Source organism: Akebia trifoliata, chromosome 11 (genome assembly GCF_017979445.1).
Source record: "Akebia trifoliata isolate Shusen 1 chromosome 11, ASM1797944v1, whole genome shotgun sequence".
Classification (NCBI taxonomy): domain Eukaryota; kingdom Viridiplantae; phylum Streptophyta; class Magnoliopsida; order Ranunculales; family Lardizabalaceae; genus Akebia; species Akebia trifoliata.
Window position 1 is genome coordinate 45344288 of NC_141385.1, and position 27577 is coordinate 45371864.

At 32.8% G+C, this 27577-nt stretch overlaps 1 protein-coding gene, 2 long non-coding RNA genes and 1 other non-coding gene across 8 annotated transcripts; 2 read left to right on the forward strand and 2 right to left on the reverse strand.

Moving 5' to 3' along the window:
• Positions 1-5793: 5793 nt before the first annotated feature.
• Positions 5794-8526, forward strand: LOC147392044 (uncharacterized). The gene is made up of 4 exons (XR_015183261.1): positions 5794-6128; positions 6212-6355; positions 6534-6563; positions 8251-8526. It is a non-coding gene; the product is annotated as an uncharacterized LOC147392044 (long non-coding RNA).
• Positions 8527-10016: 1490 nt separating this feature from the next.
• On the reverse strand, positions 10017-13159 carry LOC147392045 (uncharacterized). Of its 2 annotated transcripts, none has more exons than XR_015183263.1 (4): positions 12813-13159; positions 12586-12729; positions 11147-11256; positions 10017-10310 (listed from the first exon to the last, which is right to left on the reverse strand). It is a non-coding gene; the product is annotated as an uncharacterized LOC147392045 (long non-coding RNA). The 2 variants fall into 2 exon arrangements; XR_015183262.1 differs by having other exon boundaries at positions 10017-10334; positions 12813-13158.
• A 100-nt stretch (positions 13160-13259) lies between these two features.
• Positions 13260-13345, reverse strand: TRNAM-CAU (transfer RNA methionine (anticodon CAU)). Its single transcript is given in 2 exon segments — positions 13260-13295; positions 13308-13345. It is a non-coding gene; the product is annotated as a tRNA-Met (tRNA).
• A 7902-nt stretch (positions 13346-21247) lies between these two features.
• On the forward strand, positions 21248-24894 carry LOC147392047 (Phototropic-responsive NPH3 family protein). Of its 4 annotated transcripts, none has more exons than XM_086459920.1 (4): positions 21248-21371; positions 21461-21884; positions 22934-24037; positions 24339-24894. In XM_086459920.1, exons 2-4 carry the CDS (start codon positions 21819-21821, stop codon positions 24792-24794), a joined length of 1626 nt encoding a protein of 541 aa, XP_086316046.1. In that variant the 5' UTR covers positions 21248-21371; positions 21461-21818; the 3' UTR covers positions 24795-24894. The 4 variants fall into 4 exon arrangements, with proteins under 4 accessions (XP_086316046.1, XP_086316048.1, XP_086316045.1 ...); XM_086459921.1 differs by having other exon boundaries at positions 21294-21371; positions 21806-21884; XM_086459922.1 differs by lacking the exon at positions 21461-21884 and having other exon boundaries at positions 21250-21371.
• The last annotated feature ends 2683 nt before the right edge of the window (positions 24895-27577 follow it).

Consider the following 27577-nt stretch of genomic DNA (forward strand, 5'->3'; position numbering starts at 1 on the left):
GGCTTGAATTTATCTTGTTTGTACTCGAAGTTTTAAGCTTAAAGTGCATTATGGTTACTGACAAAGAAAATTATGTATTATCATCTGCATCATGTCCACTAGAATACATTGACTTCAATTCTGTAAACAACTGAGGTAGAATGAGTTGCAGAAGATTATTTGGAAGTGAAGGACAAAAGAAGATCGGTCGAAAGGCTAATCGTTCAACTTAGCTTCAAATGGACTTAACTTCACGACCATAAATCAGAACGACGATTATTATACAGATTGTTTCTGCAGTCAAAAGACTCGTTTTGAGTTACAATATATATATTCAATAAATTCCTTTTTAGTTTAATTTGAGGTAGTTTGAATCAAAATTTGTTTTAGATGGATTTTATTAAGTATTTTAAGATTAATAGGAAAGTTCTAATTGAAATAATTTTTTACGATTTTGAAAGTTTATTATTTCAGCTATGTTTTATTATTTTTTGTAAGTATAGTGGCAATACAAATTACTTAAAATCTAAAAATATATTTATAGCGTTGTAAGTGAGGGATGTTTTGATTCAATGAAGTTATCAATTAAGTTTTATAATTTTTTTCTAGAGAATTAATTCATCTTATTTTTTTCCTTTGTGGATTCAAGGTTATCTTTTGAATTAGAAGATAGTGATCTTCCTCTTGTATTATGCATCTGCTACATAATTAGAAAATTATGAACACAGGACAACTCAACAATTCAGCAAAAATCAAAATCACACAAAACTATCAAATTGATAAGATATGAATACACATGAGTTTCTAAATTAAAAATTTTTAATATTGCCTAAACTTACCAAATTGATAAAATATAAATATACACGAATCTCAAATTTAGCAAAAATCAATATCATGTAAAATTATCAAATCAAAAATATATGAGCAGACTTGAATCTCAAAATTAGCAAAAAAAATCAAAATCATGTAAAATTATCAAATCAAGAAAATACAGACATACATGAATCTCAAAATTGGAGGAAATCAATATCATGTACTATTATCAAATCGGAAAAATATGAGCATGCATGAATCTTGAAATTGGCAAAAACCAATATCATGTAAACTTATCAAATTGAGAAAATAGGAATATATATATATATATATGGGAAATGTTCAGCACCCTAAGTTTTACCACACACTTTAACAAACGTTTTTTGTCCTACATGGGTTAGAAGTTTTGGAATGGGCTGATTTTTGGTGAGGATGATCTCTATGATTAAAAGATCATCCTCCCCAAAAATCAGCCCATTCCGAAATGTTTAGCCACATGTTTACACGTTGAAAAATCGTGGACCGTCCATTTTTTGTAAACCATTTTTTATGGGGTTAGAAGTTTTGGAATGAGCTGATTTTTGGTGAGGATGATCTCCTCATCATAGAGTCATCCTCACCAAAAATCAGCCCATTCCAAAACTTCTAACCCATGTAAGACAAAACACGTTTGTTAAAGTGTGTGGTAAAGCTTAGGGTGTTGAACGGGACCCTATATATATATATATATATGGATCTCACAATCAATAAAAATCGATACCATGTAAAATTATTAAATCAAAAAAATATGAACATATATAGATCTCAAAATTGGTGAATTATGAACATATTATCAAATCCATGAACTGGAGATTTATACGTATCAAATTTCTCAGTTGGGAGCATCAGGGACACATAGCAAATTAGTGAATCGAGAATTCATACACACACACAAAATTTTTGAACTAAAACATTATGAACATGTGGCAAATCAACGAATCAGAAATTCATACCTATATATAGAATTCTTGAATCCAAAAAGTTACATGGCAGATCAGTGAATCAGAAATTCATATATACATATAAAATTCTTAAACTCGAAGAGTTAAGAACATGTGATAAACATTATGAACACATTAATAAAGGTCGGACGATCATTAACACAAAATAAAATCGGGAAAATGAGGAGAAAAAAAAAAGTTCAACAAAATAAAACCAAACTTACCTCTACGACAGAATGATGACTGTTGTGCGTTCCTTCGAGTGCAATCCTAGACGGTTTGCAAGTATTATAATGATAGAAGATGGGAAGTGAAGATGACTTTTGTGTTAAGAAGGTATGTTGATTTGCTCCCTTCCTTCTTCTTTTCATTTCTTCCTTATTTTTTCTTTCTTTTTCTTATGGTTTTTTATTATTATTATTATTTATCTTTTGATGTTGTTATGGTGTCAAAGAGAAGGAGTAGAGAAAAACACGCGCAGAGAGAGAAGGAGAGAGAACATCTGAAGAGAGAGGGAAAGTACATAAAAACGTGGGCAGAGAGGGACTGCATTGGAAAGTTGGAGAAGAAGGTGGAGAGTGAGAGAAAGGGAGAACGTCTAGAGAGTTTTAACTAAAAATGTGGGAGAGAGAGAGAGAGAGAGAGAGAAAGGGGGTAGTAGAGACATCCAACCTTTATAGGATTTTTCTTTCTATTTTCCTTTTCATCTATTTTTTATTTATTTCAATAATGGGACATCCTCTTTAAGACATTTCCATATTTTTTTCTTTTTAATTCTCGTTATTCTCTACGTTTTTTGTAGAACAAGGTAGGCATTGATCCCATGTTTTGCACAACTCGATAGTCCCCTATTGATTGGTTTTGATTGAATGATTAAGAATATGTTTAAATTTGGATGGTTGTTTTGATTTGAATCTTATGAATCAATCTTGATTTGAAATTTTTATTAGTCGATTAAATTTTAGTTTGACTTCTATTGATCGATCAAATTTTACTTTGAATTTGATTAAATTGATTTTGAATTTTAATTTATCGATTAACGTTTAATTTGAATTTTTTATTTGGTTTTAATGAAATTTTAATTGGTTGATTAATTTGAATTTTAATTGTTTGATTAAATTTTAATTTGAATTTTTTTTATTTGATTGAGAATTTTTTAAATTTTTTAGATTTTCGATGTGCATAATCCTATTGATAATTTGCTATCATGTTTTTCCTAAGAATCAAGGTCTTTATGTCAAAGTCAAACATTAAGGGGCGTTTCGATCATTATTATGATTTTTCATAAAAAAAAAAATTATTTTGTATCGATTTGGGTCTTATTAGACTCGAAATCATATTCTGAAGGCAATGAAGACACTTTCGAAACTTCTAGAGGAATGAAATTAGGAAGGACTTTTTCACCATTTTGTTAATTTTTGCAAATTTAAGAATTTTGACGTGAGATTTTTTTCAATATTAACGTGATTATTTCTAAGTCTTGAGGTCATATTTTTCTAGCGTCGCAAAGTCTTTAGATTATCGAAACGTATAGCGAACCTAAGTGTGCTTACTTTCTAAATCAGGTGTAAGATGTAGACATCCTAAGCGTGCATAAATTTCTATGTTGAGTCATAACAAATGAGGGAGATGAAAAGACTAGAAATAAAAAAATCAGGGACAGTACTCTCAAGTCTTCTAGTTCTTTGCACTCATCATTAGGGATTCATAACAACCAAGTGACGAAATGTCTAATTAGGCAAATGCAAAAATGGGATGTCTACACGACTAGTGATTGATGGATATTACTCTACTAGAACTCTTTTTTATGTGCATTTTTCACAATTAATTTGTTTTATATTCATTGTTAATATGAGGTAATCGATCCTCTTTTTTAGATGAAAGCTAAGAGCCTAGAGTTATTCTTTTAATAAGTTTCATATCCATCAAGTCTCTTATTTATCTTAAGTAATATTAAATATTCTAACGATATTGGGATTCTTTAATAATGATATATTTTATATATAGAATCGGGGACAGTACTCTCAAGTCTTCGAGTTATTTGCACTCATCATTAAGGATTCACAACAACCGGGTGACGAAATATCGAATTAAGCAAATGCAAAAATGGAGTGTTTACACTAGTGATTGATGGATATCACTCTATTAGAACTCTCTTTTATGTGTGTTTTCTACAATTAGTTCGTTTTATATTTATTGCTAATATAGGATCGTCAATCCTCTTTTTTAGATGAAAGTTGAGGGCATAGAGTTATTCTTTTAATAAATTTCATATCCATCAAAGGCTCTCACTAATTTTAAATAATATTAAATATACTAATGATATTGGAATTATTTAATAGTGATATCTTTTATATATAGAATCCTTGTGCAATTAAACTATAAAATCGTTAGGTCAATGGACCACATGATATAGAGTTCTAACACAATATACTTCTGCTCATTTAGCAAAAAAAAAAAGGTCAAATTAACTTTATGTTGGTCTAGAATTGGTTTTAGAGAAAATATTTTAAATACCCAAAATAGCAAGCAAAAAAAAAAAAAAAGAATCGAAAAAGTTACTTGATCAAATGATCGTCTCCAATTAAGCTAGAATTCACCTATGTACTTGATGTATTGATAATATTTGGGAGTCAACCTCGTGAGATTGACCAATTTTGGTCTTGAGAAGACAACTTTCTTAATCTTAAGATCACAATGAACTGAACGCTAATACAATTGAGATCTCCAAATATAAAATGGGACATATAATTACTGTAAACGAACACTTAAAATGAGAGTAAAAGTTGAAGTGGGAAGAGAAAATAAAACACATATTTGATGTGTTTTGTATTTGAAGGTAGATGTGCTTGCAGGTATCACTAGGGTTATGGGCTCCACCCTTTGTTTGCAAGTAGTAGCTAAGAAGTCAATAGGCCGATTAGCTTCTCTCTAATAGAATTCAAATAAGTAAGAGATTATGTCCCTTGCAGCTTTAATTATCACAGGTAATTCTGTTAAAAAATGAAGCAGCAAAGAGAACAGAAATCGCACACGAAAAATACAAGGATTTACTTGGTTTGGCAGTCCATAGATCAGATCAAGAACAATCACTATTTTCTTTTAAGTTGTATAGCCCTAGGGATCTTTATTTGTAAAATTGAGAGTTGCTAAAACAAGTCTATCTCCCCAAAAATATAAAATCCTTAGAAAATATTACATAATTGCCTTTTTTGAAACCTTAAAAAATTTGGGCAAGGGCACCTCCTCAATTCAACATACTGCCAATAGAATACAAGACATTTACAAAGCACATTCCACTCATCCCAGTTGAGTCATCATTAATTTCAATCTGATATCAAAAGCCTTAGAAAAAACTTATCAATTTCAAAGTAGGGTAGGTGTGATGCCCTTGCAACTCATACGATCAAGGATCATCAGAGTCATTGCAGATGAATCGTCCTTAATTTCAACCCCATCAAACTCACGACAAACATTTGTGGTTATTCTCCTTTATCTATACATTCTAAAAAAAATGTGCTTATTCTCCTTTATCTTCAAATGTGGTAAAAGGAGGCCCAAAAAGCTACATATGTGATATCATAATTCATAACAGATCATGGGTAACTAGCTTTACCCATTAGGGCAGCTAACTCTGAACATGCTTGCAACTTGTAAGTGAATTAGTTTATGGATTGAACGAGATTCAAGTTGGGGAAATGGTTGAATTTGCCAGGAAGTGATACTCCTATAAAAGAAGGAAATCTTGTTAAGCACACTGGATCTAGTGTGGATGTTCTCGTAGGAAAGACAATGCTAGGTCATGTGGTCGACACATTGGGAGTATCTATTGATGGAAGAGGGGCTCTTAGCGATCACCACGAACGCAGATGAGTGGAAGTGAAATATTGTGTTTGTAAAGCTTATCAAGATCAAAACGTGTGGTTGGGTGATAGAATCATCAGACCAATCCAAATCTTTGGATTATAAGAAAGGAAAATGGCAATCCATTAAATAAAATTGGGAGGCGTTCGGCGCAAAACCGTATGACAAACATTTTGGCAAACATTTTCAAATCGTCGGATATAACGCAAATGAACGGATGAGATTGAATGTTGCAGCGAGAGATTGAATAAGTTATAACTTATTAATTATTTACAACGCTGTCCTTCAATAAAATGAGTTTTAGAGCTACCTCCCTAAATCCTTAAAACCCAAACGAGCAAAACAGAGACAGAGAGAGGAAAGTTTTGTTCTCGTTGAAAACTCTCTCTCGTCTCCTCGCTGAAAACCCTCACTCTCTCTTTGATCGAACGGCTCATCCGCTTCTCTCTTCGTGATTTTTCACTGTGAACCCTAAGGAAAGCTCAACGTCAGGTAACATCTCTTCTCTCTCTCACAATTTTCTCTCTTCTTCTCCTCTTTTTTGGCTCATAGAACCCTAAGAACCCCTATCTCAGATTTGTAGATCTCAGACGAAGCTCACGGCTTCATCTTCCCTCTATCAAACGAAGAAAAAGGTGAAGAAGATAAGAATCTCAGCCGATTCTTCCTTCTCTCTAAGCTCACGGCCTCTTCTTCATTCACTCGATTCCCCCCTCACAGTATGTTCTTAAGCTCCCCATCTCTTAGTTTAAATCATGAGAATTGTTTATTCCATCATGTAAATGTAAAAGGTTGGTTCGTGCCCACCACCCACTTTGATATTGATCCATCTTCAAAACTTCTGTTGTTTCTGTTATAGTTCTTCATCCATTATTCATTCGTTTACTTCACTTTCAGGGTTGTCACAGGAAGGTCATGTATGTAAAGGTTAGTTCTGTACATACATAAGTTGTAGAAATTAAGCATCATTTTTGTATTAAACTTAGATTGTTACAAAGTGCAATTACTCAATTATTTTGTTTATAAACAATTAAACATACATTGTCCCTTGTAACAGAGTCATTACTTCAATAAACTCTATGTAGATGTATCCTTATTGTATCTAATGTTGTTTTATCTGAACTGAAACTTTTATTATCTTAATCAAAGCTTGAAAAACAAACAATGTTCCACTGTGGTCGAAGTTGTCAACTTATGTGTGGAAAGTGTTCCCACGTCTTAGGTTTGACTCTCTTAGAACCCAACTTCACGATTACCTTACAAAAGAAAAAATAGTTTGACCGTGGTCTTTGCTTGATCTTGTCAATCATATTAACTATTAAGAGTTGTTTAAACTTCTCATTCAAGCACTTGTTGAGCAAGGTTGAGAGGTCTCTTTAGCTCTTTATCTTGAATGTAAATTGCGTCTTTAAATGCCAAATACCATAGTTTAAAAAGGATTATTATAATGACTTAACTTTAGATACAATAAAAAAAAACCTACCACTATAGATTTGTTGTTGCTATAATGCTATTGTAACTACTATTATATTTATAACCCATTTTTTCTTTCAAAAATGAACATGAGAATTGTCACTACAAATAACAAGAATGAGTGAAGTTTTTTAACAGATGAAGTGTTTGTTGTCCTAATAAAATTGATGTCTGAATTTTGAATTTTAAAAGCCAAAATTCAACATCTTAATTGAAACAGTTAAAATTCTATCTCATGACTAAGACCTTGCCTTGAGACAAGATTTTAAACCTTGACAAAGATAACACATATGAAATATCCTAAACCAAGCTTGAATTTTGTTCATTACTTTGTTCACTTTTGAAAACATGAGTTCATTCTTGTCAAATTTCTCTGCAGTATGGATAACAACATGAGTTTATTTAGAGATCTTTCATGTGCAGTCTAAGATCCCACTGTATTATAAAACCTTGCAAAGGTAGTTCCCATTATTGACATTAGTTCTTTGGCAATTGAATTTGATATATGTTTCATATCTAGACTTGCATCCGCAATGAAAACCATGGAAACATAGTTTCAAGGGTAATAACATGCATCTCTTTTCAATTAGTGTTTTTTTTTTTTTTTGGTATTATCTCACATTTGTGGGATGTTGATCTACTACAATATTAAACTTTCGCCACCAGCATTTGTGCATAAGATGAACACCATTGACCTAAGGCATTAAAAATATGTAAGTTATGAGGTGTTTTCCTTCTTCAAAACCTGTAGATATGTTCTATGCATTTTGAAATAAGATGCTTTTATTCACCAATGTTTCTTCTCTTTTATTGTTTGAATCATTAATTTTGGTTGATTTTCATAGGAAACAAACGAAACTAGTGCCAATTTGTATTCTTGCCAATTTTATAGCAAACCGACTGTTGAGAACATTTGTAAATTTCTTTGGTTGTTTACATGTTACTTCATGTAGCTCCAAATTTCTTGGGTTGTTTACATATAAATTTCTTGGGTTGTTTATAGGTATTTGTATACTTTTTACAGGTATTTAGGATCCTATAGCCTTTTCTACAAGAAAAAAAATATTTATGAATGATCATAGACATACCCTTTTCATGTTTTTAATATTGATTCCCTTATTTGTGTTGTCGGCATGTGCAGACCACTGTTTTCTTTTCTTGTGGATATCTACCTGCTTGGAAAAACATTCTTGCCATACTTTGAGGTCGTGGGTTCAAGGCTGTATACGTTGTGTGGAGTGTTCATCATTGGGATTTTAATAAATATGTGTTGAAAGCTACTTCTTTTGAAGAATCACCTTGTTGTGATAGAAAAAGAAATTTGGGGTTCATAAGAATTTGTAAAGTTTAGTTTACTAATCGACTTTGTTACATTCTTGGAATCACTAATTTAATTGTATTTCTATCAATTCTTGGATCCACCGTCTACATGTTTGATTTGTTAGTAAATGATTAGGCTTGCTTATCAACAACTTCAGTAGAGTTCTTTAACCTACTTTAGTAGATGTATGAGTTCACTACAAGTTCCATTTTTAGATCCACATACAACTCTTTGTGGTCTTACCAAATTCCTTCAGTTATTACAAATGGTTCTAATAGGAAATAAATTAAGGTAAAGTTGTTTGACATGGATGGAGGCAGCTAGAGAAGATTTGAAGGAATATGCGGCTCATAAAACATTAAATGGTGAAATAGGATTTGTGTTGTCGACTGCAATAATTGGGATAGGGTATAGACGACGATGACCTATGGCTCTTTTGTATTCCGATTTTAGTAGCCAGTTGATTGAAGAAGGTGAAAAGGAGTTTCTTGTTAGCAAATGAGGAGAACTCGCGCAACTTCCATCTTATTCATTAGGATCATGTCTGCACGCCAAAATGGGGAAGGGAAGGGGGGGTCTTGGATGAGGCACTAGAAGAATATGAGTGAGACATTGCTGGAAAATGGACGTGGAGGAGGTATGGCAAAGAGAGAAGTATTCTTTGATTGGAGAAGGTGGACTCAGATGATTCTACCTGAATTTGGAAGGATTTGGGGAATCACCCTTCTAAAACTTGATTTCCCTTCAATGTGTTCCCTATCAACTTTTAGAGTCGTTATTCTTAAGTGTACAAATGTTGATTGTATACCACAGATATATCGCATTATAAGAAACATTAGCTACTTGGGCATTGATATTATGATCAGCCTTTTCGCCAAGGGAATCATCTAGTTGAACCAACCGGGGTTGGGCTTGATGGTAAGACTAGGTGTGCTCCCCAGGTCTTGCCTTCAAATCCCTTGCTCACCACCTTGTGTGGCACTTAAATGGGTTTGGATTTGTCCCCTTAAAACTTGTATGGGGTTGGTCATGCGGGGCCCCCAAGGGAGATTAGTCTGTCATGCTTACTTGAAAGTGTTGATAGGATACTCCCTTGGTTACCCAAAAAAAAAAAAATTTCATCTAGTTGAAGCTTTATGAACAGATGCATCGGTGGCTTTAAATTTCACGATGAAAAATGTTGAAATCCAACAAACAAAAATTCACTAATTAGGATGTCATCCACCAAAAAATAGATGTTCATGATGGACTCGAAACAAGTTTGCTACATTGGCAAAAAAGTGATGTGTTGTACCCAATAACTTTAAGATCGAAATATCAAAGTAATAAAAAATAGAATTTAATACATCCCAATTAATAAAATTAATGGATGCCCAAAACGAAGTTAACCATTATTTTTTTTATCAACACCCATTAGCATTTTCTTCTTCTCCAAAGGCCTTCGGATGAGAACTCGCTATTGAGACTAGCTATCCTACAATGCTTGAGTGGAGTGGATAGGAGACAACAAGAAGCAACCAATTGAACCTGATGATAGCAACTACCACCTTCACAAATCCATAATAAACTGAAATCTTAAAGAGGAAAAAAAAAAAACTCAGTTTTGAAATTGAAAATTTCAATTATATTAACATCGACAAAGATAGAATATAATCCCAATCAAAAGAAATATTCAATTTGATGTGGCATTGAGTGCCAACATTTGGCAAATCAACCAAAGGAGAGATGCATCAAGGGCAAGAAAAGCAGCTCCCCCAAAAAATCCAGTCTTCACTGTGGGGCATCCATACTCAAGATTGTGATGAACATTATTGATGTGGTGAAGGCTTTCAGTTATTGTTGCCTAAAGCATCATTGCTCCACAAAACACAGATGTGTCCCTATTTCACAAGTGCACAAAAAATCTGAAAGCGTCAAGAGACACATACACAAAGAAACACAGGCTTAGACCCATAGCTCAGTTAGTTTGATACAATGCAAAGCAATTTTGAGGTCGTTAAAAAAGAAACACGAAAAAAAATATTGGTGTGCATGTTTTTATGAAGAAGTCATTTAGATGTTTTTATGATGAAGTCATCTAGATTTCAAAACATCATTATTAAAGCCTTCCCAGAGATCCATTCATAAATAAGCTAAATATCAAGTAAAACATTTGGATGATTGAATTATTCTATAAAAGTTCAATGATTTTATTCATTCAAATGACCAAAACAGGTGTGTTTTTAATTGGAATGATAAAAACATCTCAAGTTGGTGCAGATGCAAAGGGGTCCTCAGCAACTATTCCATGGATACGCAGTCAATCTCCTAGGATAAATATCAGCCTGATTTGATAATCCAATATATTTCATTCTTTTATATGGAAAAAAAATCTTGAACCATCTAGATAGAAGTCTACTATTGTATGGCTATAACCTCACCAAGCTGATTTTTTACCCAGGAGATCTCCTAGGTGGAACCAATTAAATGGGTTGTCCAAGCACCCTTGAAGTGCCCACATGTACAACATAGGGAAGAGGAAGGCACGACCAATCTACAAAATCTGATAAGGGTATCCCTTTATGCAAATGCCACAGTGCAAATAAGGCATTCAAGCATCCACGTGTATAGTACAAGTTCTATTGGGAATATAAGACATAAAGAATGATACATTGATAAATAAATAGCATTAAAGAAACCACTGTAAACATGAGCGAAAGGAATGGCATTTGACTACCTTGATCCACCAGACAAAGGATCATAATCCATTATAATTCGATGATGCCAACCATTGAAGCTACCTGTTACCTCCACAGTCTCACCACTACCTCAGTAATCAATCTGAACCTAGAACAATCAATAGAAAGTGATCCCATTCAATAAGTATAATCAGATACCAGTTTTAGTGTAAACCTATGTACGAGAACAAAAACAAGAGAAGGGCCTGGAAATTGAAATAATAGATGAACAGCTAACAGGAAGCATTATAGACGGGACACATTAATTCCAGATGAAACATCTCTAAATGAACTCATTTTGTTATTCATACTACAAGGGAGTTTGACAAGAATGAACTCATATTTTCAAAAGTGAACAAAGTAATTAACAAAATTCAAGCTTGGTTTAGGATGTTTCAGATGTGTTATCTTTGTCAAGGTTTAAAATCTTGTCTCAAGGCAAGGTCTTGGTCATGAGATAGAATCTTAACTGTCTCAATAAAGATGTTGAATTTTGGCTTTTAAAATTCAGACATCAATTTTATTAGGACAACAAATGCTTTCTCTGTTCAAAAACTTCACTCATTCTTGTTATTTGTAGTGGCAATTCTCATGTTCATTTTTGAAAGAAAAAATGGGTTATAAATATAATAGTAGTTACAATAGCATTATAGCAACAACAAATCTATAGTGGTAGGTTTTTTTTTATTGTATCTAAAGTTAAGTCATTATAATAATCCTTTTTAAACAATGGTATTTTGGCATTCAAAGACGCAATTTACATTCAAGATAAAGAGCTAAAGAGACCTTTCAACCTTGCTCAACAAGTGCTTGAATGAGAAGTTTAAACAACTCTTAATAGTTAATATGATTGACAAGATCAAGCAAAGACCACGGTCAAACTATTTTTTCTTTTGTAAGGTAATTGCGAAGTTGGGTTCTAAGAGAGTCGAACCTAAGATGTGGGTACACTTTCCACACATAAGTTGACAACTTCGACCACAGTGGAACATTGTTTGTTTTTCAAGCTTTGATTAAGATAATAAAAATTTCAGTTCAGATAAAACAACATGAGATACAATAAGGATACATCTACATAGAGTTTATTGAAGTAATGACTCTGTTACAAGGGACAATGTATGTTTAATTGTTTATAAACAAAATAATTGAGTAATTGCACTTTGTAACAATCTAAGTTTAATACAAAAATGATGCTTAATTTCTACAACTTATGTATGTACAGAACTAACCATTACATACATGACCTTCTTGTGACAACCATGAAAGTGAAGTAAACGAATGAATAATGGATGAAGAACTATAATAGAAACAACAGAAGTTTTGAAGATGGATCAATATCAAAGTGGGTGGTGGGCACGAACCAACCTTTTACGATTTACATGATGGAATAAACAATTCTCATGATTTAAACTAAGAGATGGGGAGCTTAAGAACATACTGTGAGGGGGGAATCAAGTGAATGAATAAGAGGCCGTGAGTTTGGAGAGAAGGAAGAATCGGCTGAGATTCTTGTCTTCTTCACCTTCTTCTTCGTTTGATAGAGGGAAGATGAAGCTGTGAGCTTCGTCTGAGATCTACAAATCTGAGATAAGGGTTGTTAGGGTTCTTTGAGCCAAAAAAGAGGAGGAGAAGAAAGAAAATCGTGAGAGAGAGAAGAGATGTTACCTGACGTTGAGCTTTCCTTAGGGTTCACAGTGAAAAATCACGAAGAGAGAAGCGGAGGAGCCGTTCGAACAAAGAGGGAGTGAGGGTTTTCAGCGAGGAGACGAGAGAGAGTTTTCAACGAGAACAAAACTTTCATCTCTCTCTGTCTCTGTTTTGCTTGCTGGGGTTTTAAGGATTTAGGGAGGTAGCTCTAAAACTCATTTTGTTGAAGGACGGCGCTGTAAATAATCGATAAGTTATAACTTATTCAATCTCTCGCTGCAACATTCAATCTCATCCGTTCATTTGCGTTATATCCGACGATTTGAAAATGTTTGCCAAAATGTTTGTCAAAATGTTTGTTGCTGAACATTTCCCAATAAAATTATATTGAGCCCAAGCCCGCCCACGTTCAAAGTCCCAAAGCTGAGATGGATTACTTCCAATGGTAAAAGAAAATATGAATTTTGGGGTGAGAGAGGCTCGAACTCTCGACCTCAGGATAACTCAAGAAGCTATGAGACCTACGCGCTAGCCAACTGCGCCACCACCCCTTTATTGATAATATTGTAAGACGTTTATTTTATATAACTTCGTTAGTTATAGAGTCCTCCTTTGGAGATAAACATACCATATCATTTCCCACACATAAAGCCACTCCCCCGTCGAGCTTTGGACCACAGTGACCAATAAGAACTAAACCGATAGAACCATGGACTCAACTTAATTTGTGATGTCCCTCCCTCACTAATACTAGTAGTAGGGTTCAATCGATGAAATTTGGTTGCCTACATATGGTGTGCATGGAAGCATAATGTGGTTCCACCTTATCCCACTTAGTATCACCTTCCATGACTCAATGATTTGTGGATGAATTACCCTTTACACCTTATCCCAATTACTAGGGAAACATGCATGAATATACTCTTACTCTGCTAATTAGTAATGTCGTTTAGCAAATTAATTGAAGCAATATATAAGAGCAATGGATTTATATTATTTTATCTATTTTCACAATTTTGCAATAATATCCGAATCTCAGTTATGATAGAAGTACGTTGCAAGTTAATTAACACACCGTAACAAATAAAAGCATTCAAGTTTTGAAAGAAAAGCAACAAGATACTATTTAAGGCCATTGGGGTAAAATTTGCACTAAGTCTAAGTCAAACACTTGGCACTTGAAGATACGTGTTTTTGATACATAAGAATCAGAAAAAAAAATTTGAATGCTAAAAGTCAGATAAATGGATACCATGAATTTCAAGATTGGATACACTACATGAAAATTTAAATATAAAAAAATCGACATCCAAGGCCCATGAATATTAGAAACCAAATTTCAACAATTCAAGGCTATTGAAATTTGTTATGTTCCCCATATTCAACAGCATAGAGCCATTGAATTCTCCCATCCTTCATTTATTTGATGAATTTAGTCCATCAAACACAAGCATTTCTAGCTCTCTTTCTTTTCAAAGGATAGAATATGAACATGAATCACTTGTTATGGTAACAAAAGAATACTGGTTTGAATTTTAGTAGTTCGAAATTGATAACAAGGTTTCAAAACCAGGTATCTCATGTAGCCTCTTTCTTTACTAAGCATAGAATACGAACATGAATCACTTGTTGTGGTAACAAAAGAATAGTGCAAATTTGAATTTTTAGTAATTTGAAATTTAGTCCAAATCATGTGCAGCCTCATGTGATTATAGTTTCCACCGTTAACTTTTAAAATAATTTTGATGGGGTTAGAAGTTTTAGAACAGACTGATTTTCTGTGAGGGCTCTCTATGGTGAGGAGATCATCCTCACAAAAAAATTGGTCATTCAAGAACTTCTAACCCATATAGACAAACATTGTCAAAAGATATCAACTTAATATATGTAGGGTCAAGTTCCGTGCACACATATATCTACTCATATATTTATAACATGTTTTGTCATGTGTAAGCTAAAAGTCTCAAATTGAGCTGATTTTTTATGAGGATGATCTCTATGACGAAGAGGTCATACTCACCAAAAATCAGTTAATTCTAAAACTTGTATCCCCATATTTATGAGTTGAAGAATCGTGGATTATCCATTTTTTGTAAACCACTTTTGATGAGGTAAAAAATTTCAAATTGAACTGATTTTTGGTGAGGATGATCTTCTTATCATAAATATCATCCTCACCAAAAATCAGCTCAATCCAAAACTTTTAATTCACATAGGACAAAACACATTGTAGATATATGTGTACACGGAACCTGACCCATATATATCTATCTATATATATATAGGGTCCCGTTCAGCACCCTAAGCTTTACCACACACTTTAACAAACGTGTTTTGTCTTACATGGGTTAGAAGTTTTGGAATGGGCTGATTTTTGGTGAGGATGATCTCTATGGTGAGGCGATCATCCTCACCAAAAATCAGCTCATTCCAAAACTTCTAACCCCATCAAAAATGGTTTACAAAAAATGGACGGTCCACGATTTTTCAACGTGTAAACATAGGGCTAAACATTTCGGAATGGGCTGATTTTTGGGGAGGATGATCTTCTAATCATAGAGATCATCCTCACCAAAAATCAGCCCATTCCAAAACTTCTAACCCATGTAGGACAAAAAACGTTTGTTAAAGTGTGTGGTAAAACTTAGGGTGCTGAACATTTCCCATATATATAGTGACGGGAGATTGGACTTGGTTGTGTGTTAAACCATCCCTATAGAGGCAATTTTACTTAGATTGGTCCTAAACCCCTATTGAATCTAAGTCAATTAATCTTAAACCCGATCTTAAGAAGTCCGGATTATTGAGTTTGAAAAGACTTACCGACTTTATAAAAAATATTAAACTTATGCCTCTTTCAAAGTTGTTTGATATTACTTTTCATCAAAATAGGTATTCAAACTCCATCGTAATTGAAAAATGGTTAGGGATGAGTGTGAAGTTGTCATTTTATAAAATACTTTAGATATTATTTGTTATAAAATAGTATACATATACGGATAGGATGAGGTTCGGCATTGTTAAGTTTTAATAACTTGATTTAATGAGTTAAATTTTTTTGACCCCTAACCTATCTTTAGGAATTCAACCTTACTTTTTTTGGGGGTCGGGTTAGGGGCTAATGGACCCAATTGACAACGTTATAGATATGACAACACTAATAATAAAAATAAAATCAATTTAATTTGATTTCATGAATTAAATTATTCTTAGATAAGAATTAGTTGTTTTTCATTAAGTTGCTCTTTTGGTAGCACACTTTTTATTTTGTCTTGATAAAAGGGTTACATGTTGATCCCCACATCTACACTAATCAAATGGATTTGCTAAAGTAACATTAAAATGTACATCGATTCTCACATCGCTGATGTGGATGTATGTACGAAATCATAGATATTTTTCATCGAGATACAAGTGGAAAGCATCTATGATTATGTTTGCACCTAAAACAAGGTAGATGTAGGTAAATCCCATATGATGGGAAAAAAATTTATAAAAAAAAAATTCCATTTCATATTCAAATTTGCCAAAGATTAAGATGTGATCATAGCCAACAACCATATAGATCCACGTGGCACATATTTTGGGTCCACTGATCAATGAACCTTTTGCCAGCCAAGTGATGGTTCTGATGGAGGATTTCCAACCACTTGATTTGATCACTATAACCTAAAAATGGGCCACCAGACCAGACACTGTTCTTCACGTCTTCCTATCTTAAGGAGGAAACCTTGTGAAGTGGGATACGTTAGTAATTAGGGGAATAGGTTCGGGCATTTTGGGACAACGTATATTACAGGTAATCCAGTCTGGAAAGGGAAATCAGAGAGAGAGATGATTGAAGAATGATTATAATTCACCGAAACTACCCTCATAGAAATGTAAAAATCCCTTTATGCCCACTACCACATAAAGGGTAACTTTGTCATTTAAAAAATACTTGCAGTTGCCACATTTGTGGCCAGAGTCCAAATGATTGACAACTTCAGCTTTCATGGGCAAACGTTCACATCAAATCATACTATGACACGTGGCACATTTTTAGCCACCACGGTATCTGGCCCACACCTTGGTGGAGGAATTAAATGATGAAACCATCCTTCATTAACGATGCAGAGGTTTTAAAATTTGGTATTTGCTCTCGTCTCGTCCCAACTGGAAATCGAGTTAACTCGTTTGAATCATCTCATCTTGGTGTGATTAATAATTTAATTGAAAAATTATTAAATTTATGTTACTTATTTTATTTTATTTTTTCTCAAGATCACATTGTATTTAAATAGTATAAATTTTAAATCATAAAAAAGATTAAGTACTTTTATCTTAAAAAAAATACAAAAACTCAATTGACTCGGGCAATATTTGAAATATGTCGAATGAGTGATCTTGAATCGTGGGCAATTCAATGCAAAGGAAGATCCACATCAAATGTCCCCCTCATTCAAGAAAGATATCGAGATGACTCGGCGAGTCCTATCAAAATTTTACCAGTGAATCTGACTTAAACATCATAACATTTTCTGACAAGTATAATATTGATGAGTGCCCTGAAACAGACGTTTGGGTTGAATTGATTGTGCTAATTAAGTTTCTTGAGGTTATTTACAAAAAAATCCTCCACAACCATATTCATTAAAATGTTGGATCGAGTAGTAAATAAGGAAAAATTGGTTACGATAATTTAGTTTTAAACCACAAAGATCTATAATGAACCTTAATAGGGAAAAAAATATGTAAGTTGAAGGTTTTAAAAGAATGAGATGATAACCACAACAACAACAACAACAACAAAAGATGCACAGATTGTAGAAATGAGAATGGATGCAAATAAATTTGAATTAAATGAAGAAAAAAAATAACTTTAGATAAAATTAACTGGAGCGACAAGATTTGTTTATCCATGGGAAGACATTAAAAAAATAGAGCTGCTATGGTCACACTAACTTTTACTAATGCCACACCAATTCCTATGTAAATCAAAAAATTGCACACAATTAGTGTGTCGTTAGTAAAAGCTCGTGTGGCAATAGTAACTCTCTAATATAGAAAAAAGTTTCATTGAGGAGAATGTGAGTTAAAACAAACCAAAACAAAAAATTAAAAGAGAGGTCCAAGAGATTGAAATAAATTAGACAGTCTTAGGGCAGACTTGAGGAAGCTCTGATTCTATTTATGTGATTCACATGAAATCAATTGTCGTTGAATCAATTCTATAACAATTTTGACTGTGACATCAATTATTTAATGATAATTTTCAGGAAATACATTTTGGGGTTATAATCTGTTCATGAAATTGTGGGGCATTTAAATTATATTTGATTAATCATATAACCCTAGAAACACTTTCGTGGTATTTTATTAATCGTTAACTTAAAAAATGAGGGATGTTTTCTTCCAAAAAGTAAAACACATAATTTGCATCATGTCTGAATTCTCGCAAAAGGGAGAAACTAAGAGTGGGTCTAGGTAGGGTAGCTTAGGCTTCTCGCTTACATTTGACTTTTTGATTTTGGCTTTCATGAGAATCTAAAAGTCGAGTGCATGCCAAATTTTTTGACCTAAAGTTGCCTTTGACATGAGAGAAGCTAAAATTTGTCCACTCAAAGGGACTCCAAACGCGGTGTTAGGATCATTTGGGGATGTACATCTGGTGGAATTGTGGTTGCACAATTGTTTTGAGCTGCTTTTCACTTTTGCTTGTTTGTTGGCTTCTTGTTTTTGTAACATGTGCTTCTCAAATATGTGGCCAAGCGCTAAATAAAAGAACAATTTTGAATGCCAAAAGTTTGAGATACACTCTCTATGTGAGTTCTCAAACACTACCTTAGGTCTCATTTGGGAGTCCAATGCATTTCAAAGAAGTGCTTCTATTAGACGCATTTCTGATGGAAAGTGCTTTTGTACGATTAGTTGCATGGTAACAGTATTTAGGATGTGTTTTTCCAAATATATTTTTGAGTGTTGATAATATGAAAGACTTTTTATGGACAGACTTGACACACGCTGACATGAAAGCACATAACTTATTAAAAAAATAAAAAAGAGAATTTCTCTTTCCTACCCATAATGCAAAAAAAGAATCTTTCAGCTCTGATCATCTTGTGACATTCAAAATCATGATCCGATGACATGGGATTATTGATGATAAAATTATATAAAGTTTAAAAAAAGAAATTAAAAAAAAAACATGTTATTTTTAAATGTAGGTGCTTGGTAGCCATCCGTTTTATACACCATGGATTAAATTCAAAAAGTAATTTTTTTTAAATTTCTTTTAATTTTTTAATATAAATATTTTAATGAAATCTAGATGTCTGTGTTGTTGGATTGTCAATGTTATAATCAATGTGAGCACTACAATCCTTTTTAAGATTGAAAATCTAAAAAATAAATATGTGGATAAATATTAAGCAAGAGAGAAATTTTCTCTTTTTTTTTTTTTTTTTTTTTTTTTTTTTTTTTTTTTTTTTTTTCTGATAAGTTATGTACTTCCATGTCAACTTGCGTCAAGTCTGTCCACAAAAGTCCATCGTAACATCGGCACTCCATATATAATTTTTTCAAAAGTTTGACTTTTCTGTCATTTACTTCCTTGAAAATACTTTTAAGGGGCACTTTAGTTAAAAATTAAAAGTACAAGGGGCATTCTCACTCCAAATAAGATGTAACTTAAGGTTCCACAGATTCCCTCAAATGTTGGAAGCCAAAAGTGGGTCTCAGCCGTTTCTAATTTCTAATTAATTTTCAGTTTTCAACTTCTGATGGAAGTGCTTCTCATCAGATCTTTATTAAACATTATTTTGAACTCCAAAAACAAAAGATCTTTTGACTACTGAAAAGTACAAAACAAATATTCTCTAAACACATTCTCAAACGCTACCTTAGTAATCCTTTTGCACTCTGTTTTGGCAACCATTAGTAATCCTTTTTAGTCAATGTTGGTCTAAGAGATACCCTAATTGAGATAGTGTGCTTCAAACACTACATTTGCATCCATACTTGATTAGTAGACAATGCAGCTAGACATGTACCCCTCCAACTACCTAATAGTGGATCATGTGGAGGACATGTGGGAGAGGGTGAAGATGCTTTGGTGTGTCCCACTTCCACACCATACAAATCTCAAAACATAATCTACTTAGATGATATTCATCCAATTGAATTATATTTGGGTAGTAGAAAGTGGATCTCCCATTAAAAAAAGGCAAGATTCAAGTCCTTTTCATTTACATCCATTAGACCTCTAGTAGACCCAATTCAATGGTAGTTTAAATATCACAATCTCCCTCCACCCTTCCCCCTAAAAAATAAAAAAGTACAAAAAATATTGTAGGACAATTTAACTTTGTTCTATTGTTATCGAATTCGAATGAAGAGCTGCCAAGTATTCATACATATTTTACTAAAATTTATGTTTAGAGTTGAATTAAAAATTGCATAAAAAATAAAAAATAAAAATAATGTGGAATCATTTAACTCTTTTTTTTTTTTTTTTTTTAGTTATTAAACTTTTGATCTCTTGGGAGTTAGAACTTCGGAGTAGCGAAGTGTTCATGTATATTTTTTTTTTTAAATAAAAAATAATGTTTAATTGAAAAAAAAATTCTCATTTCTTTGTTTGCTATACCATCTTCATCTCTATGTTTCATTCCTAAAATTTTCATCATTGAATGTTATAATTTATTTTTTTTATTACGATTATTATTATTATTACTAGAAGATGGCATGTGCAGAGGCACGTGTATTAAAAGGGTTTATTTATAATTTAAAATATTAATTAAAGGGTTTTAGAAGATTAGATTGTAAAAAATGATACTTTAATCATTTTGAAAACTAAGCAATATGATTATACTATCGTAAATTATAATTTTCTAGATTTTTCACTAAAATGATTCTAATTATATTAAATTTAAATATAACAGTGGAGACATTTAAGGCCACTCCAATTTTGGATGTCGAATCACTTCTACTCCGCCTTATCTAAATATAATAATAAAGATTATTATTTTTTGTTTTTAAGTAAGGTAAGGTGCCAACTTAGCTAAGTTCATAAGGTTCATGAATTTGAGTTCAATGCTCATTGAACCCCCACCATCACCCTTTGACCACCAACCATCTTGCCTAGAAAAAAAAAATTAGGATCTGGCTAAAATATATTAGAATTAAAATATATTTATGATCTAACGCTACTAAAGGGAAGGATCTTAATATCTTATTAACATCAATGAACGATAAATCATAAATCAAACCATCGATCAATGAAATGATAAAGTTTGATAATACCGATATGCTTTTTTATTAGCTAAATTAAGTAGCTAACATCCCAACTTTAGGTAAAAATAAATAAATTTGGCAATTACAACCAACATCACGAAAATGGAGGGAAACAAAATGGTTGAGGGTAATTTTGGAAACATAATCTCACATGGGAAAGCAAGAAACTTTAGGTACAAGAGACTAATGAGAGAGGGAGTGTTATTTGTATGTTTTTTAATTAATATAAAATTGCAGAGGTGAATAGTGTGGGGGCTGACTGAGAGACTTGCAGAGGAGAAGAAAATAGAATAATAAGAGAAGGTAATAGCCAACAATAAAGCTTGGTTTATAAGTTTTGTATCCCACAAAATTTCTTATATTTATCATCTCAAAGTAGAAATTGGTTGCAGATATGTCAGAGAGAGTGGGTTGGACCATGGCCACTGTTCTTCCTCTCTTCTCTACTCATTTCTATATTGCTTCCACTGTCTTTTAGTTCTTGGCTTGCTTTGTCTCTTTATCTATGTTGAGAACCAACCAATTGTTTCTTCTCCCATTAACTCATGAGCACTAACAGCAGAATCAAAGAGACCTCTTACTGTTGTCTTGTTACCCATCTTAGAATATTGTCTTGTTATGTTTCTTTTCTTCTTGTTCTCTCTATTGGGTTGATCTAGAAGAAGTCAAGACTCTTTTCTTTTGGTGTTTTTGGAGAGATTTTGAGTGGGTATTGGGTTTTTTTTATTTTTGTTAAGTTAAAAAGAGGAGATGGAGGAGGTAGGCTGTGATCTTGAAGTGGATGTTAATGGGCAAGAGATTTTCTTGGTTAATAAGGTAATTTTTCTTCATTTTGGGTTTCTCTGCAATGGGATTTCCCTCCCTTGTGCAAGGTTTTGTTAAATTTTACGCAACTTGCTAGTTGGGTTGGCTTTGTTTGTTTACTTCTTTGATTGTTAGTGGCTGTGATAGTTCCTGATATTACTTCTCTTCAATTTTATTTTTCTAGTTTGGTATTGAAGAACTTGGGATTGTTGTGATTATTGGCTTAGTTTCTTCTCCTGAAATCTTTATTGTGATTATAGTTTTGGGGATGATTTGGGTTTGTTATGAAATGGGTTGTATTCTCTTTTTTTTTTTAAATTAATTATTATTTTTACCATGATTACTACAATCTTCTCTGTTTGTACTTCTCCATGATACCTTCAATAATTTTCCATTCCAACCCCCCATTTAATTTTTACCTATTTTGCAGGGATGTGGGTCTTCTTAAATTTCTTATTCTTGTATGCTCTCTCTCTGGTTTTAATTTCATTTATCATTAAGTACTGACCACTTATTTTCACCATTTTTTCTACAAAAAGGGGTTGATAGACTGGGCATCTTTTGCTCTTCTCACATTTATTAGTCTTTTGTGGGATTTAATGTTTATGCCTTTTATTTATTCTCCTTCATCCCTTTTGAAAGGGATTAGTGGTTTCTCTCATGTTATTTATTACTGTTTTATTACCCCATTATTTTTGCTGGATTGATTGACAGACATATTTTCCTGATTCTCCTTCTACAATTAATTATTTATAATGACCTCTCACCCTTCTTTTGCACTAGTCGGTGCAAGATTCTCCTTTTTTTTTAATCTCATATAGTATTTGCTAAATTTCATGAATTTAATGGTTTTGGTGAGTAGGGTACCACTGAAAATTTCTAGATTACTTTATTTAACTCATTATTTCTCAGTTTGGTTACATTTCTTCTGATTTTCTTCTAATTAGTGTAGTTCATCTTTACTTTTTTTTTCTTTTGTATCTCATCTTGTTTTCAATGAATTTTTATTTTCTTTCCTTTTTCTCAACAATTTGAATTTATTTTCTTATGGGTATTTGCAGAAAATTCTTTCATTATATTCGGGTAAATTAAGCAAATTATTCGGTAAATCAACAAAGACGACACGGAACCTTAAGGTTATATTCCATGACTTACCAGGAGGAGCAGAGGGTTTTGAGCACATAGTAAGGTTCTGCTACAACAATGGCAGAATCGAAATAGCGCCCTCTAATATTTCCCTCCTAAATTGTGTTGCCCATTTCATGGAAATGACCAAAGACGTCTCTATGCCACAAAATTTAATCGAATTTACTGAGAAATCCCTCGAAGAGATCGGTCATTGGAGCTGGTCCGAGCTTCTAGTAGCTTTGAAACAATGCGAAGATTTTCTTCCGGCTGCAAATTCTTCGGATCTCCTTCAAAAATATTTGGATTCCTTGGTATTAAAATTGGCTTTGGCCAGCGACGAGAGTCCATCAACTTCTTCCCCAAATAGCTCCGGTTTCCGATTGTCGTGTGATACAAGAAGCACCGAAAGCACAAAGAACAGTTACTCTCGACCAACTTGGTGGTTTGAAGATATTGTGGTATTGAACCCTGACTTGATTGAAAAAGTGATAAAGGCCATAATTGTCCGAAAATTCGACCATGTACTTATCTGTAAGTTTCTCTTATATTACCAAAAATCAAGATCATTTGGTGCCAGTTCAGATGAGAAGCACAAAATCACGGAGACAGTCATCGACTTGTTGTTTTTGCTTGATCGGAGCTCTGTTTCTTGCAAGAGTTTATTTGGGATTCTTCGGGTGGCTTTGAGTTTGAACTTAAACAAAAGTTGCCGAAACAGGTTAGAGAGTATGATTGGTGCACAGCTCGATCAAGCAACATTGGATAATTTACTTGTTCCATCCCCACCTGGGGTGAATTTTCTTTACGATGTGAATTTGGTCTTGAGGTTCTTGAAATCGTTTCTTCTTGGAGGAGACTCTTGGGTGCCATCAACAAGATTGAAGAAAGTAGCAAACTTGATTGATTTGTATATTGCAGAAGTGGCCCCTGATTCTTGTTTAAAACCTTCAAAGTTTGTCGCACTAGCCATGGCCCTTCCAGATACTGCAAGAGACTCATACGATGAGATTTATCGGGCCATCGACATGTATCTTGAGGTATGGGATTATATTCATTGAAATTCCTCTATATGTAGATTGAAGTTTGGTTTAAAAATTCGAGCTTTAAATATAATTGGTTTCTGTGAAGTTGGAATGATGCATGTCTATTGTAATATTTTTTTAGTTGGAGTATACAAATCTCTATAAAAAAATTTAATGGGTTCTATGAGATTTGTATGTTAGAAAATATGGGATAATGGGTTTTTGCAATTTGGTCCATTTAAAGAATTTTCCCACATTTTTGAAGCTTTGGTTGTGTTTGGAGTTAGTATGATGGATTGAACATGAATTTCAACAGGTTCATGTCGGATTATCCGAAGAGGAAAAGATGAATATCTGTTGTGCGCTAAACTACGAAAAGCTCTCATCGGAAGCTTGCAAACACCTTGCTCAAAACTCGAAATTTCCATCAAGAACATCAGTCCAAGCTCTCATCTCTCAGCAATCCAAGCTCAAAAGCTTACTCCAAGATACCAACATTCCCAAACCCAGTGTTGATTCCCCATATAGTTACTCAGAGACAGGAAATGAGGAGCATAATAGCAAGGACATTGATCAAATCGTGCTTTATGCGAAAAAGCTCGATCTTTCAACAGAGAACGAGAAACTCAAAGTGCATTTACAAGGAATGCAGTGGAGGGTAATGGAATTAGAGAAGGTTTGTAGGAAAATGCAAACCCAAATGGCAAAAATCATGAAGTCTAGAGTATCTAGCCCCAGTACTACAAGATCCTTACCACGGCTTTGTTCTTGAAGGAAATTTAGCAATTTTTTTTTTTTATAAATTGTATCTTATATTCTTCTTAGATGTTTCTCTTATATTTTGTATATTATAAGAAATTGGTCCTGCTTCATTTGACAGTTTTTCTTTCTTTTGCAAAAGTAAAGAATGATTGAGAGCAAATTTTCTTTTACAGATTAAGTGAAATCTTGGTTGTATAGATAGAGACATATCTTGGGCATCTTTTACATGAATATTTTATAATCTTTATCCTTTGTTTTAATGGGAGGTCTCTTAAGGTTTAGTCATTTTCTCAGAAACTTGTGGAAATAAGTGTGTTTAGTGCAACCTGACAACCACTCTGCATCAAAAGGGACAAATAAATTTTGATAGAGCTAAAGCTGAGGATTTTTCATGAATATCAGAAATATGTGATAGTTATCTAAAACACAATATATGTATGTTGTGAACTGTAAAGTAATTAGCTTTTTCAGTGGGAAAAGGGATCATCAATTGTGTGGGGGCATCGACATCGATTGGTATTGTGGTGTTGCATTCCCACCAATCAAACGTGTTCATGATTATGTGACTAAACGGGTTTTGCTGAAATCAAACGTGTGGAATTGGTCACGAACAAGAACTCATTGAGATCCTAATTCCGATAAAAATTTCATTCGTTTAGATCCATACAAAATAATGTAGTTGGTTGTGTCTAACAGTGAACAAAGTGAATTATTGGTTTTTATTTATTTATTTTAGTTTGGTGAGTACTTCAACCTCTTATATCGTCTAGAAACATGGACATTTTCAGGATCAATGTTTCGTTTTGCTCCCAATTGATGCCCATACATCTTGTTAGATATACATTTCTTCAATATTTTGAACCATAAGACAACTAAACATTATTGTGGGATAACAATGAATTTCATGTGATAAGCTGAGATTATCGACAATTGGATAATCAGACTATTGACATGGGATAGATTTCATGCTATTAAGCGTAGCAAAGATGAGGATGTTAAGGTGGATGTAGAATTTGCTTCAATAAACATAAAATAAGAAAAATTCAATTACTGCTATGGTTTGGACATGTTCATCGAAGATCTATGATAATCTTATTTAGAAGAAATATTAAGTTGAAAATCCTAAAAAAGAGACAGAGATGAACTCATTTTCAATGATAGAAAACTTGTATTGGAACAAAGTAGATTAGAGGACCATGATTCGTACGTAAATCATCAAAACATTGTCCCAAATGTTTATACAATGAAGATCATCATTATCTTGATCTTACAGCCGAGGTTTAAATCTCGTTGAATCCACTTTCACCTTTGTTGACCACTTATCCCTTGCTTGCAAGGCAAAAACAAAATTTAAAAAATCAAAAAATCAAAAAAAAAAAATGAAATTTAATCCATGTATTTAATTGTAAAATTATAATTTGTTAAGATAGTATATAAAAAAATCTTTAAGTAGCTAAAATGATTAATATGATAATCACTGCACACGTTACAAGTAGAAGTGATATTAATAACGTTGCATATACACATAAAAGAGAGGAATGGGCATTAAGTAATTTAAGTAACCGAGGAGGGTCTTAATAAAGTTGGAATATTGGTACTGAGCACAACTGACCTCGTCGGCTTGTAACGCGGCAGATAGGTCCAGTGTGGGCCCATTGAAACACCCACTAGTGGTTTACCTATTTAATATAAATAACAACAACTATTGATCAAAGCAGAATAGATTTTTTTTTTTTTTTTTTTTTTTTTAGGGAGGTACTAAATGTCCAAAACAGTTATGTTTTCAACATTTTGAAAAATTATTGAACTAAATTTTTTTTTTAATATTTAAAAAATGTTAATGTACCTAATTTCATAATTACATATATTTTTATAAAAATGAGTTGAGTTGAATGTGAGTCTACATGAAGGATAAATAAATAAAGAGTCAAATTTTGTGATCATATATGGAATAATCATTTTCATAAAATAAAGGGGCTCAATTACGAGATCAGATATATGTTCATTTTGTCATTATTAGAAAATAGTTCAGTAAGTTATGCAAAATAAATAAATAAATAAATAAAAGCAAAGAACATAAGAGATTTTTCGAGGCTTCATAAGAGTCATTCCATTGTAATTAAATAAAATAAAATAAAAATAATTATTACATGATATTTCCTTGTTACAAGACAGCCTTTAGACTTCCTCTTTTAGATTCTCATTTTTTAAACAGATTTCACAATTAAGCATGATGTACATTTTTCAAAATGGTTATTTATTTATCTTTTTTTTTTTTCTTTACTAAAAGCATATCTTATTAAATAACAAACCGATTTGTCTCACGACATAGGATTCCTTCTCGTGAAATATAAAGTAAATAAAAAAATGATTAACAAACTTAGATGCTAATCCACATTAAATTGGTTCTAAGTTAAAGTGTTAATGGGGTTCCTTTGTTTATTCTCTTGGATTCATCAACTCGATCACATCACACCACTTCTTCTTTTACAGTAAGCAACGTGTCACTATAAAACTGATTAACAAACGTAGATGCTAATCCTCATTAATTTGGTTCTAAACTGAGTTTTTAAATGATTTTTTTATCTTAATTAATTCTCTCGGATTTATCCATTGGACAACATCACATTTTTACAATAAATAAAGACTCTTTAAAGGAAAAATTACTAAAAAATCTTTGGTGAAAGGTTTTGTTTCTTATTAGTCATTGACTTTTAGAAATTAGTTAAATAGTCATTTAGTAAATTCTTCTTTTTTAATTTATCCCTGAACCTCATTCTAGACATTTCTCAC